This window comes from Dermacentor silvarum, chromosome 7, assembly GCF_013339745.2.
Source record: "Dermacentor silvarum isolate Dsil-2018 chromosome 7, BIME_Dsil_1.4, whole genome shotgun sequence".
In the NCBI taxonomy this organism is placed as follows: domain Eukaryota; kingdom Metazoa; phylum Arthropoda; class Arachnida; order Ixodida; family Ixodidae; genus Dermacentor; species Dermacentor silvarum.
The window spans coordinates 61,657,157-61,671,952 of NC_051160.1; the positions used below are offsets into that span (position 1 = coordinate 61,657,157).

At 46.3% G+C, this 14,796-nt stretch overlaps 2 protein-coding genes across 2 annotated transcripts in view; one reads left to right on the top strand and one right to left on the bottom strand.

Moving 5' to 3' along the window:
* Positions 1–14,796, top strand: part of LOC119458115 (leukocyte elastase inhibitor A) — a 210,968-nt gene that overhangs the window by 62,975 nt on the left and 133,197 nt on the right. The gene's annotated exons all lie outside the window — the stretch shown is intronic.
* The window catches only part of LOC119458113 (leukocyte elastase inhibitor), a 54,554-nt gene continuing 42,973 nt past the window's right edge, over positions 3,216–14,796 (bottom strand). The window contains exon 2 of the mRNA XM_049671502.1: positions 3,216–7,023. Within this exon, the coding sequence (XP_049527459.1) occupies positions 5,860–7,023 (1,164 nt within the window). The 3' untranslated portion in view covers positions 3,216–5,859. The remainder of the gene's footprint in view (positions 7,024–14,796) is intronic.

The following is a 14,796-nucleotide window of genomic DNA, read 5'->3' on the forward strand; positions in this document are numbered from 1 at the left end:
GAACTAAGATGCCAGACACTGCAATGTGTGGCACAAACCTGTCATGTACAAAGTATTTGTTACTGGGCAAGTTGGTGGCAGCTTACTAAGCATTCTAACAACGCAAAAAGCACACAGAGAACACAGAGGCGCTTGCGGGTATAGTGTTCTCTGGGTGCTGTCTAGCTTTTATGCCATTAAAATGTTTAGTAAACTGTCACATACAATGTTGGCAACAAGGCGTAGGTATAGTTCTGGACTCCCATTTGTCAGCGGGGTCCCTCCGAGAAGCTCCTGTGGAGATACTTTGGACCACCACAGTGTTCTGCGCTGCATCAGTGACATGAATTATGAAGTTCCAAACAGTCTTTACTGCTCCAAATGCCGGTGGCATCTGCCTGAGGTTGTGCATGTGCTTGGTATGAAGCCGTGCTTTTCCGACTGGCCTTAATTTTGCGCCTCTTCTGCGCTGCCTTTGTAGCTTAGAGCATTGGGACGATGCTCTATTCAAAGGTGGGCAAATGCTCCATCCATATCATTGCTTGTATGTGCCAGGCCAAGAAGACAACAATGAAGCCACGAAGTTGCATTTTGCGCCTTCATAAAAAGTGCTCTTATTCGTGCCGCATGGCAGCTTTCCCTGCTTCTCTTAAGGTACATTGTGACAATATTGCCCATTGATAGGGTCCTTGAATCAAACAGTCACTGTTTCGTTATGTCGCGTATAGTGGACAACAGAACACAGGACTTTTGTTAACGGGGCTTAACTGGGTTTATTAAGCATGGAGTACACAGGAATGGGTGTGGTTACATGGAGGTACAGTGAGTAGAGTGTTTAGACGGGGTGGCCGACTAGCAGGAGAGGAGCAGGAGGGGCCAGACGCAACTTGATACTTTGTCTGCTCCAAGTTCATAGAGGAGGAGAGTTGCCGCGACAGACGGAGGGTGCGGAGGTTTCAGAAGGGGCGCGTGGCCCGTGTGTAACACTGTACGTACGGGATGGTGACGCCATCTCTTGATGTTTCTTGTAAGAGTCACTACTTTTAAATTTAAATATTTTCCTACCTAGATTTGAATACTTTACATTGTCAACTCTTCACAACCATGAGACTGAAGCAAAAATGCAGTCGTAGTGGACATAAACACGAGAAATTGTGTCACAGAACATGCTGCATTGCTTGGGAAGCCAGACTTTATTTTCCAGCTTAACTGACATTGTTCATGTTCAAATTTTGTTCAGACATGGCATTCAGCAATGGGTATTGCTTGGTAATACAAGTTATAAGTGCATTACCTCTGTACTTTCTTCCTAGTAAATCTGAATAGGCCTCATTGTAAAATTACTCTGATATATACCAATATAGTGGCACCATCAGCTTCAGCCATTCTAACTAGAGAAAAATCCGAGGACACCTAAGTGCTTCTTATAAGTTGTGAATGTGAAAGAATTAATGTCCAATTGAAGGACGCTGAGCGGTCCTTCCACTTATGAACTCCTCGTGGGAAAGCAATCGCGTTGAAACGCTTGGCGCGTTTTGATTTAACCATACCAAGGTGCAGTTAGAACACAGGCGAAAGCTTGCGGGGACAAGGAATGCGTGGATAACACAGGCTTCTGAGAACTAGAGCGAGGGTGATGAGGTGTAACGCCGATGCGCTCTCCCCTCACGCAACATCTGGCGTGCTAGCACGGCAGCAGGTGTTCCTTTTCGGCCGCTCTGCTCTGTCGAGGCGCGCTCATAACGTGGCGTCGCAGCCAATGGGAATCTACCTGCCGTTTTTCTGCTACAGATGACAGACGCCGTCTTTTTCGCTCAGAGGGCCATTTCACGCTTTCGCTTCAAAAAAGTGCTTTTCTTGCTCTGCCATCACCACAGACCAAGTGCGTTTATGATTTAGTCTTGAAGGCATAGACTGATGCTTGGGCTCCGAAGACTGCATGTGCGCTCCAAAGAGTTCCAAGTCTGTGAAGAGACTGATCATTTGTTTCCAATGTTCCACTTGCTCTTATAATAAAAAAACGCTTCATTATGTGCAGTATAATGACAGAAACTTGCTAATGTTGCAAAAACTAGGATGAGAGGAACATTATATATTAGGGGTGAAAAAAAAGGTGTTTATTAATTGACATCTATATCTGATATTCGATTCCTACTTCATTCGTTCTCAAAAATTACTATTTGCACACCCTCGATAAATTGATTTCGTATAGTTCTCAATGGCTATACACTTTTTCTCTGACCAGCCGTGGTAGCTCAATGGCTATGGTGTTACACTGCTGAGCTCAAAGTTGAGGGTTCAATCTCGACCGCGGCGACCAAATTTCAGTGGGGGCGAAATGCAAAGACCCTTTTAGGTGCACGTTAAAGAACGCCAGGTGATCAAAATTAACCCGGCGTCCCCAACTATGGCATGGCTCATAATCAGATCACGGTTTTGGCACAAAACACTACAGAGTTTAATTTTTTCCCCATCATTTAGCATCAATTCTTTCTAGACATTACTATGAACTATTTATCTTCTAGTAGTTGCTGTTTATGCCAGTTGATTTTTTTTTATTACAAATTACAATCATTTACAAGGTTACAACAGCCACAAGCCTCTTGGGTGCCTCTAGCCACTTCGTCGCTGTTGTCTGACCGGCAGTAGGAGTCCCTTCACTGTCTCGTGACAGTATGGTTCATTAACTTATTGACAGCAGATATGCTCCGATATGTTTATTATGAAGATTATCTGCCGCATCGAACCTATACCAATTAATTAATTTTACAAAGTTTCGCCACTGTGTTGCATGTATACTCCTAATACTATATCATGTGGAGCATATCAGCTTGATGGTACAAAATTATTCACAGGCTGCTAATCTATGCGTTGCTGGTTCTTTCTGTTAATCTTGTGCTTCAACAAGAATATTACTTGCAAGTAAATATGTTTTTGTGATCTGCTGCTTTCGCGCTTTTTGCCTGAAAACTTGGAGCCCTTTATAGTGGCTTCCTGCTTTTTTAATTGCACTGTCTAGAACCGTTGTAGAATCACTGTTGATTCGGTGAATCGGAAAGCATTTAGGATGTTCCTCATTTGTCCTGGACTCCCGATTGCCTTCTTATCAGGAATGTTCAACACGCGATCTTCAGAGCTTTATGCAACCATGCCTATAATGGCAACTCCCAAAGGTTTTATTCTCCTTCTTGGTAACAGTCACATGAAGCCCACAGATAACGAAGCTAGGGAAAGTGTACAGGAAATTGACTGTTTTCTTTAACTGAACTGTAGAAACAAGAAACAAAAGGAAAAGGGAAATGCACAAAAAGGATAACACACCACAGGTGGCGAACAAATCCGCATCTTCCACATTACATGTGCAATAACCTACCATTGAGCTACTGCGACAGTTGTCTTCCTGTCCACTTTCTTCAGTATTTCTGTACGTGTATGAGATCTAGCCCTGGAAATGTTAGGCAATGCAACTCGCAGCCATGACAGCGGATGTGAAACATTCTTTCAATTGTAGGCCATAGCCATGTTGACTGGAAAACTAAGTGCGAATAAATCACACTAAGATCGACGCTTGGATCAGAAGAGGACGAGCGCCATCAGTAATGCTGGCTGATAAGCTGACTCATACACGTACATCTTTTTTTTCCCCTCGGTTATTTAAATATGTTTGTTTGCGTGCAATACGGAATCATACAATATGGAAGCACAATATGGAAGCATACCCATAACCACAAGGCTAGTAGAGGGTCCATAGCAAAATAGGCATAGAAGTTGAACGACAAGGCGGATTTACATATCAACATATGTCACATAGAAATCAAAAATATTTAGACAACCCGTGAAAACAACGCGGGCTCAGGCTTGTCAACTGAACTGCAATATTAAAAATATACACTAAATATTTATTTATTTATTAGTATAGCTACATTTCCCATAAGTGAAAATTGTAATTTGTATTTTGACAGACATGCAAAATATCTTTACAGTTCTGATAAATAACGCTTGAATGATTGCATGAAATCCTTACTTAACTTGACATTATTGGGAATTTCATCCGTATGATAGTGCCACTAAATTCAAGTAGTCTTTCACTGTAAGTATTTCGGCACATAGGTAAGTTAAACTTACGTGCTATGGAAGCCCTTGTGCTCCTTTAGGTGTTACATGGACACTGTATGATACAGGGTAATTAAACTTCTGTACATGATAAATTATACGAGCTACACGTAACGTGTAAATTGATTTTATAGGTCAAATGTGGGGAGCCTGAAATTGAGGTCTGCTCGGGTGTGTGTATTTGGAGTGCGTAATAATTCTAAGAGCTCGTTTCTGTAATCAAACTAAGGGTTTTAAATATGTTGGATATGCGTTGCCCCAGGGCTCGATACAGTAGCTTTACTTACTCTACTTTCCTAAACTCTCTGATGAGTGATCTCGCCATGCAGTAAATCTTTCAAGCTAACCTGGATAAGGCCTTGCACTGGTCCGGAAGCGAATGGGATGTTGTGCAATAAGATGAGTTAGTTCTGAATGTAAAATTCTTAACTGCTTGAAAGAACTTTTGCAATGCTATCATGCACCCCGACTGAACCATAAATAGTAAAATAAGCGCACCAAACGATTCGCATAGTGGCTGAACAACTCGAATGCTGTATTTCCCTTTACTAATCTTGGTAGCAAACTGCTACAAGGCACACATATATACTGATTCACACAACAGTCATCACAAGATTATCACAGGTTACGGCATCACTGAAACACAAAGTGTTTGTGTGTTTAGAGGTGTGCAATGACATGGCTTGTTTGTTGATGAACGATTTTATTATTCATGCTCTACCATCTACATTTCGTATCACAAACGGTCATGTATACACACATATATAATTATATATACCATAATTTGTTTTCCCGGTTTGTTTTCTGCGAGGATGGCCTGTTACAGCTTTCACCTAGAACAAAATTCCCCACTACACTCGGTGAATGTGTAAGGCTGTCTGCTTTTAGGAAAAGTAGTTTAATATCCACTCTGACTCGACTTCAACAGTGGATTTACTTCAGGTGCCTAATACCATGCCTAACACACGCATCCTATAATAAAATATGATCCTGTAGCCTAGGACAAGGGGAACACGAAATTGGGTCGGGAGGATGCGGCCGACCCCTCCGATATTTCCTTCCTGTACCCTCATTACTATGTTCCTTCCACCACGTAGGGCCAAGGCAGGGGTTATGGTGCACACAGAAATGAAAATGACGAATCGTGGGTTATTGAGGGTTATTGCCGGAGAGCAAGGTAATGATTTCTGCGATGACCTAAATATCATGAATTGCTATTTTTAGGGTTTATAATTACGAAATTAATGTTACACCATTCAGCAATTTTAGACAGGTCATTATTTGGTGTCAAAATTAATGAAAGTAATGATTTATCCGAGAGGGCAACAGTCGTATCTTCTGAATGTAGCATAGGTAGTGTATAGTTAAGGCAGTCAGGTAAATCATTCACATAAGTGCAAAATAACAGTGGACCTAAAATAGAGCCTTGGGACACTCCATGGTTAATAATATTGCTTTCAGAAAAAGCCCCACCTGCACACGCTGTTAGTGCTTGATTAAATAGGCAGCTTTTTAACAGATTTAGTGCTGGACCAGTTATTCCAATAGAATAGAGTTTGGTAAACAAAATGTTATGGTAGATTGTATCAAAAGCTTTAGTAAAGGCCTAAGAATAAGAAAATCAAGCCAATAAAGTAACCGAGATAAGGTGAATGTCTAATATAATCAGTTAACGTTAGCAAAGTCAAGTTAGTTGAACTTCCTTAACAAAAACCAAATTAACCAGGTTTCAGCAAGCTAAATTTGTTAAGGTAGCTGTTAATACGCTTAAGTAATAATGTCACGCACAGATCCCATGAACAGAATAACACTGGGGTCATGCCACCTAATCAGGAACATGAACGGGTGATCCACGGTGAAGTTGGTAGCAAACCTGGCACAACTATTGCTCGCGGCCATGACGGTCGCAGCCGCCGCTTCAGTGCCTTCCTCACTGACCTCAACAAAGGCCTTGTGGATGGCCGCTGAAACAGCCAACTCTTTCTTTCCATTTATCCCAGAGAGATCAGCACCATCGGAGAAAAGGTCCTTGATTCCCATGCAGCGCAAGGTCATCTTTAAGTCTGTGGCTTGCTCGACCTTGAACCGCGGCAGGCTGAGGTTGACAGACTTCGCAGGGCCTTGCAGTGCAGCCATGATGCCTGCCAGGTTTGTTGCAGTCAGTGAAGCCTCCAGGTCTGCCAGCCCTTCCACATCATCTGGAAGCAGTATCAACATGGACGCCTTGCCACCCTTGTATGGAAGCTCGATGGCGCCTGCCTTGAGGCCCTCACACTTGGTGCACACTCGATACCGTGCCACGTTGTGCATCATGTCCACCGTCTTGACCTTGCCCTTGGACACGTGAAAGTTGCCTGGGGACGTGGAAAATGTGTCAAACTGGTCTTTCCATGCACCTTTGAAGTAAACGGCATTGACTAGGACAAGAGCCGTATCAGAGTCAATAATGCCCCCTGGAAGGAGGTCTTTGATCTTTGATTTCGTGGCCTCCTCGACCCACGCATTGATGGCGAGCCTTGCCTCTTCGGCTTCCGACTTGAAGTTAGCGGGCATGACGGCACTACCGTAGAACTTCTCCAGCACGTTAGTGTACTCGTCAAGCACACTAAACGCCCTCTCGCAGTACAGACGGTTTGCAATTTCGAGTGTCACTTCTGGTGCGCAGCCCAAGAGCTGTGCGAGGAAGTTGCAGAAGTGGCTGTGGACATCGTTGGAATTTTCGGTATGGAGGGCATTTGCAATTTCTTCCGCGGTATGACCCCTGGCACCTGCTAAAGTCATAGACAAGGTGGTTGCGATGCTGAATGGCGAGGCAACGACATTCCTGGCATTTCTGCCAGCGTTAACGATGAACTGTTTGTAGAGGTCAACACCGAAAGCCAGCACAGCGTGGGATAGTTCTGCAGTCATGGTGCTCGTTGTTACAAGCAGCTAAACTAAAGCTGCCTCTGGCTGGCTGTCCTGCAAGGTGTAATGAACGGTTATTGTAGAGTGCCAGTCTCTGTGCCTTAATTGCGCAAATTTGAGCTCACTGAAGGGTTATAAATTTAAGAGCAACACTGAATCAATTTGTACAGGTAAGTATTTCAAAGCTATGTTTTCATGTAGTAAGCGGGAAAACGTTGCAAATACTGGAGAAAATGAGGACCAAACGTCTTCGTCTGAAATTTTGCGTCTAAAACTCCATGGCATTACGCCAGTGATGTTACAGATTTCAATTTATTCTATCTCATATTTGGGCCGCTAACTTTTGGCGCAGGAAACCTCGAAACTCGCCAAGTTGAATTTATGGCCCTTTGAGAATGCAATATATACAGTCCCTAATCATTAGCCAATAAACATATAATTTGATCCGTCCAGACGACTGGACTACCTAAAGTAGGACTGCCCACCATAACTAGACTGTGCCCACATCCGTGATGTCATGGCGACCTGGTGCTACAGTGCCTCAAAGTATATATTCTAGGCACTGTACTGGTGCGGTATCTTATACTGGTGTCACACGGCCTACTTTTGATCGCGATCAAGACCGATCCGGATCGAAATTCTCGACTGTGATTGGCTCCCTAGCCCGATCCGGATCGAATTTCTCCGTGGGGATTGGCTCCCTTGCGCAAGCTGCGCTAGGGAGCCAATCACAGTCGAGAAGATCGAATTTCTCTGTGGGGATTGGCTCCCTTGCGCAAGCTGTGCTAGGGAGCCAATCACAGTCGAGAATTTCGATCCGGAGCGGGCTTTATCCGGATCGAAATTCTCGACTGTGATCCGGAGCGGGCTTTATCCGGATCGAAATTCTCGACTGTGATTGGCTAGCCCGCTCCGGATCGAAATTCTCGACTGTGATTGGCTCCCTAGCCCGATCCGGATCGAATTTCTTGGTGGGGATTGGCTCCCTTGCGCAAGCTACGCTAGGGAGCCAATCACAGTCGAGAAGATCGAATTTCTCTGTGGGGATTGGCTCCCTTGCGCAAGCTGCGCTAGGGAGCCAATCACAGTCGAGAATTTCGATCCGGATCGGGCTTGATAGTGATCGAAAGTGGTCGTCGTGTGACACTGTAAAAAAATTAGCGTAGCTTGCACTAGAGGTGCAATGCTAAAGAGACAGCAGAGCTGATGGGTACCTAGCTAGTCCTGGTTTTTGGTCAATGCTAAGCACTACCAAGTCATCCCCAGCATTTTCTGATTATTGATCGATTAGCTATTAGCTACCGCAAGGTATTGGCCACGTAAATGGGCTAGGCTAAGCACTACCAAGTCAACCCTAGCATTTTCCGGAATTTATTGATCGATTAGCTATCGATGATTCTGGGGTTTTACGTGCCAAAACCAGTTCTGATTATGAGGCACGCCGTAGTGGAGGGCTCCAACTCCGGATTAATTTTGACCACCTGGGGTTCTTTAGCGCGTGCACTACAACGCAAGAACACAGGCGTTTTTGCATTTCCCCTTCATCGAAATGCCGCCGCCGCGGCCGGGATTCGATCCCGCGATCTCCTGCTCAGCAGCGCAACGCCTTAGCTGACTGAGCCACCGCGGCGGGTTCTGTTTGACTAGCTTCAATTACGACACTTTGTCGAGTTTCAATAAAAGTTATTGTCAGATGACTACAGAGTACTTATCTTTGCTCACGGGTAAATATACGCGCGCGCGCGCGTACATTAGTTAAGTGTACGTACGTAAATGTAACTGCCCGCGCAGCGCACACACATTTTGGGCGTACGTTGCAGATGCGGTTCGTTCTTGTTTACAAGCCCGTGCCGTACCCTATGCCTGCACCACATAGAACGCATGTTTACAAATTGAAATCCTGCTCACCGAAACCTCGTTTGCTTGGTCAGTGAACTCAATAAGGAAGTCGTAGTGTTTCCACTGCGCTACGTACTTTATTGACACGAGAAAGTGGAGAAAGCTTGTAAGCAAGAGAAACAAGCACACTCTCTACAAAACTGCATGAAGTTAACGCATCAGCGTGGTGGGACAGTCATTCCAGTTATTCTACACAAGCATCGCTTTCTGTAATCGCCGGTATTCAAGTGGCTTACCCAGCCGTAGTTCCGCTCCTGTAGGCGCGCGGTGGCATAGAAAGTTGGGGCGTATGCTGCTGCGTATGCTCGCGGCAAAACACGTGACGCGGTTTCGGAGGTCTAGGTACCTAGACTAGGGAACTGGGGAAGATGCGTAGGATCGACGGAGCAATGGCTTGTTTCACCGTCCCCAGAGGCGAGTTCGAGCCCCCTCTAGAGTTTCGCTTTCGCCTGGTTGTCGCCCAGCGTCGCCTTGGCGTGGCGCGCGCATTTCGAAAATGGATAGGAAAAAATTAAATTATGGGGTTTTACGTGCCAAAGACACGATATGATTATGAGGCACGCCGTAGTGGGAGACTCCGGAAATTTGGACCACCTGGGCTTCTTTAACGTGCACCTAAATCTAAGTACACGGGTGTTTTCGCATTTCGCCCCCATCGAAATGCGGCCGCCGTGGCCGGGATTCGATGCCGCGACCTCGTGCGAAAATGGATAGGAATATCTGTTTCACCAACACCTACTAGAGCTGGTTTGACAGACACGTGTGCAATGGAACGTTCGTAGGTTTAACCTCAGAACCACGCTCAGAACGCTAGTGCAGTGCAAACAAAGGGGTTGGCACAAACTGCGGTTGCGATGCATGGGCCACGTCAGCAGGAAGGCGGAACAGCGGTTTCAACGCATACTTCAACAGCGCATGAAACTTCCGTGTTTCAATTACTCCAGCGAATTACGCCAGCATGCTGCTGCTGGCGTTTGGAACGACGATGCGAAATAAAATGCCATGAGAATATTTTCCGCAGTTTGGTGTGTTACCAGTTTGGTGTGTTACCAGTTTGATGTTAAGATATAACTTAAAGGGACACTAAAGGGAAAAAAATGATTTCTTCTTTATCCGTAGATTACCCTTCCACGATACCAAAAACACCACTCTTACCGCGAGAAGCCGCTTGGTAAGCCAGAAAAAAAAAAAAAAACGGAAAAAAAAAAAAAAAACGAAAAACACAGAAGGCGAGTGGCGACGCTACCTTGAAGTTCCCGCACCAGCTCATCGCGACGTCATGGATTTTGACAGAGTCTTCTAGGTCTCAGTTAATTCTTTAGTGGTAAAGATTGACTACGTTGTGTTCTGCGCATGAAACTTCTCTGCTGGAAGAAATATTGAGGGTCGAGCCGCTATACATGCGATGCTGTATTTTTTAAGAGTTACCGGACTGTGACAAGTTGTGACTGTGCACTTTGTGACCACGGCAGCTCGATGAAACGCACGCGTTTCATCGAGCGGCCATGTTGTGACGTTGAATGCATTACTGAGACGTTGACAGTGTGTATGATTATGTGCATGGTAGCTTCGCAAACTGTGTCACAGAGACACTACGCTCTTCTGTATTGTTTTTTTTTTCTTTTATTTCATCATTCGCACCCCCTCCCAGGTACAGGGTAGCCAACCGGATGTACCTCTGGTTAACCTCCCAAAGGCCTGGACTGGGGCCTTAATTCCTTTGGGAACAATAAATGTATTTCTCTCTCTCTCTCTCTGAGCTACAGCGCGTGCTGTTTTCATCTTTTCCGCTCTATTTTCAGAGTTGTACTTTGTGCACAACGATTTGTATCACTCAGATGCTTGTCATTGCACCGACATTGCCGCCTCATGCGGAATGCAAAATTAGCCGCCCTGAGAGAGAGAGATTTGGCGATATGTTGAGAAACAAAATTAAGCAAATGTTACACGTTTCTAAACCGTAACGGGGAAAGCCTGATTGCACACTTAGCACACCTTTGGTCACGATTAAGATACGTTTATGAAGAATTGTGGCAACTGTGTGCCAAGTGTCCAATCAGGCTTTCGCCTTCACGTTTTAGAAACGTGTAACACTTGCTAATTTTTTGTACCATCTCCGTCGAAGGTTCGTCCATCGGCGCGCACGACTGAACTCGCCGAAATCGCCGCACCTACTGGTAGTCGGCCAGTGCCGTCAGCGCCTTCGCAGAGGGAGGGACGTCAGTATCGGAACGCTGGCATGATGAGCGGCATTGGAGCCAGCTGTGGGAGAAGACGACTACGAACGCGCGATAAGTGGCACGAGCACGATGGGCAGTTTTTTACTCACAGAAGCAGCGGCACAGGTTTTTTTACAGCGTAAGCTGTTATGGGCTCATTCCAATAGCCGTTTCGGTGCGCGATGGTGTCCGCCGCCGCCGACGGTGCCGGTGACCGTAACCGCTATCGCCGGAAACGCGAAGAAAAAGTACCCGGTTCCCGCCGGGATCGAACCCGGGCCCGCTGCGCGGGAGTCAGATGCTCTACCACTGAGCCACGCAAGCGCGGAAAGATGCCTTATAAACGCGCCCTAGGCAGGCGCGCAGGCGCAGACGACGAGATGAAGGAGAAGAATTATGGGGTTTTTAAGTGCCGAAACCACGATCTGATTATGAGGCACGCCGTTGGGGGGGACTCCGGAAAATTTCGACCACCTGGGGTTCTTTAACGTGCACCTAAATCTAAGTACACGGGCGTTTTCGCATTTCGCCCTCATCGAAATGCGGCCGCCGTGGCCGGGATTCGATCCCGCGCCCTCGTGCTTAGCAGCCCAACACCATAGCCACTAAGCAACCACGGCGGGTAACGACGAGATGCGATTCAGACGGAGGCGCACAATCAACGCGATCCCGAGCATCCGCCAGTATGGTGGCGCCATCTAGTTAAGGCGCCTGCAAACGCAGCGTGCCCGACATGTAAGTTGCATACAGCAGTGGCATGCTGCATGTAAATGGGCCTGGTTAACTCAAGCAGGCTCAATGACTATTTGTCGCCAGCCCGTTTTGAAGATTCCAATAAACAATACTCATCATCATCAACAACAACGTACCGTGCCACGGGTCAAGGGGTGTTAGATGTGCGCCACGTATTCTGGATACCTCTTCGGTACACGTTATGGGCGTCTCCTCGCAAGGCACGAACCGCTGCTGAAGAAACGAATCGTAGAGCTACGTGCGTGGCTACAACCAGGCATCATCGGGCTCAGCAGACTGCTGTGCAGGAGCATTACAAGCCGCAGCTCGCCGTCGACGCCGGGCTGACAGTTCAGATCGTTCTCGTCAAAACGAGGCGAAGAGACTTTGCCGCTAAGACCCTGTTGTGCGTTGTGCCCAAATTGGAGCTACGTACTCTTAGCCGCTCCACGAGCTTACGCTGTGACTGTGCTACGTGTGCCGCGCAGGCCTGTGACTTCTTTCAAGGTCGTTTAATTGAAAGTCATTGTGCGATAGGCATATAAGGCTATTGCCTTAAAAATAACGAAAAAGAAAAAGAAGGAAGCATTTGACAAACTGAACTTTTCTCGGGATAATGGCTGTCTTTAACTGCTCCGCGAAAAGGGTTAATAGGCCACGTCAGGAAAAAGGCGGAACAGCTGTTTCAACCCATACTTCATCTGTGACCACTGCGCATGAAACTTCTCTGCTGGAAGACATATTGAGGGTCGAGCCGGTATAGATTCGCTGCTGTATGTTTAAGAGTTACCGGACTGTGTGACAAGTTGTGACTGTGTGACGTTAAATGTATTAGTGGTGCGTTGACAGTGTGTATGACTATGTGGTGCCTTCGCTAACTGTGTGACAGACACTACGCTCTTGTGTATTGTTTTATTAAAGACGATAGTAGTCTTCCTTGGGCTACCTAAACGCGAAAAACTTTGTCACTCGATTCAACCCCCGGCCAAAACCAACCGAGCTACTAGAACTGGTGGCAAGGGGTCATACACGTCAACGTTATACAGCGCAAAGGAAACCTTAGGCCTATTTGAGGCAAAATATATGTACATAACCATAATCCGCAGCGTTCATTTAATTAAGAATACACATTGGACTAGTTTTTACGTTAGTAAATGAAAAATCAACGCGTTAGAAATGTTGTCGAAGAGACGCTACGGGTTAAAAACAAGCCGAGTGATGCCGCGGCTCTGTAGCCGGCTTTGAGCCAACAGTAATAAAAGGTCCCAACAGATGGCGTGAGAGCAGGGCGAACGCGGGAAATTCGAATTCAGCAAAACCTCCATTGCAACCATCATGGGAAGAGTGAGAGGGGAGGGGGGGGGGAAAGCGGGAGGGGTGGGAGGGGGAGAAGAGACGGCGTTACGCATCATGGGCGGCAGAAGACTATCGTCTTTCAACGTCATTTGCAGCGAAGCAAGCCGATATGCGGCCAATTTTTTCTTAATTCTTCTTTTCCTCTCATCATTCGCACCCCCTTCCCAGGTGTAGGGTAGCAAACCGGAGATATCCTCTGGTTAACCTCCCAGGAGCCCCGGACTGGGGTCTTAGTTCCTTTGGGACTAATAAGTGTTGCTTCTCCCTCTCTCTCTGAGCTACAGCGCGTTCTGTTTCCATCTTTTCCGCTCTTCTTTCAAAGTGGCGCATTATGCACAACAATTTGCATAACTCAGACGCCCGTCGTTGCACCGATACTGCCGCCTCATGCAAAATTAGCCGCCCTGAGAGACAGATTTGGTGATATATCGAAAATAAATAAAATAAAAAATTTGTCAAACTGAACTTGGCCTCGAGATAACGGCTGTCTTGAAGTTTGTTATATAAGTGTGCACCGTAAACTCAGAAATCAAAAGGTTGATGAACTTTAGTCAATCATCCATTTTCTCACTATAACTTTCTGCGCCCAGTGTGTTCACCACGAGGAGTCCAAGCATATTGGAAGTCGCATTAGCGCAGCGTTTTAAATTAGTGAAAATTTAACTGCAAAGGTATGTTGTGCATATGCTGCAGTGTGCTGCCCATTCAGGCAATTGCACGTGCAATTTCCTTGAAAGCTGTTGCATATAAACGTACAGTAAATGGTTTGACTTGATGGCATTTTGCTTGCTGATCTGCAAGCACTGGCACTGATCTGCAAGCACTGGCACTGGCCTTAGGCAGCACAAAAGGCGTTATGTCAAGGCGAGCGGCAATGGGCAGGCTCAGAGCTGGGTTTAATTTCACTTTTTCGCTTTTCAAAATTCGGGACAAGCGCCACACTTTCCGACAGTAAGCATTTAATCACTCATTGGTTTTTAGAGGGCAGCTCTTTTAGGCGCCCACTCCCGGGTTGAGCGTCGGCGTCCGTTGGCGTAACCGCGCGAACGCGCTTGTGTCATTGCTCGCGCGTTCGTCGTCGTCGTCTTCTTCCACAGCTGGCTCCGATGCCGCTCACCATGCCAGCGTTTCCATACTGCCCCTCTCTTTGCGAAGGCGCTTACGGCTCTAGGTTCCGAGCAACCAAAAGCACTGTCAAACGCTGCCGGACTACTTGGCGCGCTAACACATGTGCAGCATCCACGCGCCCGTAGCTTTCCCTTCATTGCCACAGAAAGTTGTCCGCGAGTATTTTTTATAGGTCTTCTGAATTAATGCGTGTTTGGCGTATCTAGAATCTGGCTATCTTGTAACTTCACAACAAAGGGGGTAATCTCGTTACTTTTGAATCTTGTAAGGGAGGGTGGGGTGTTGCTTGCTCCAGGCGAACCTAGCGTTGTGTCTAGCGTTACGTGTCGAGTTAATTCTCATACGAATGATACTTACCAGGAGATTGAGAAAAACTGTAGCGATGAAACGCTGATAAGCCTGGTGCAATGGCTTCGTGCGCTTTGTCTTAAGACACTATTACGTATTTCGAAAAATAGTTCTG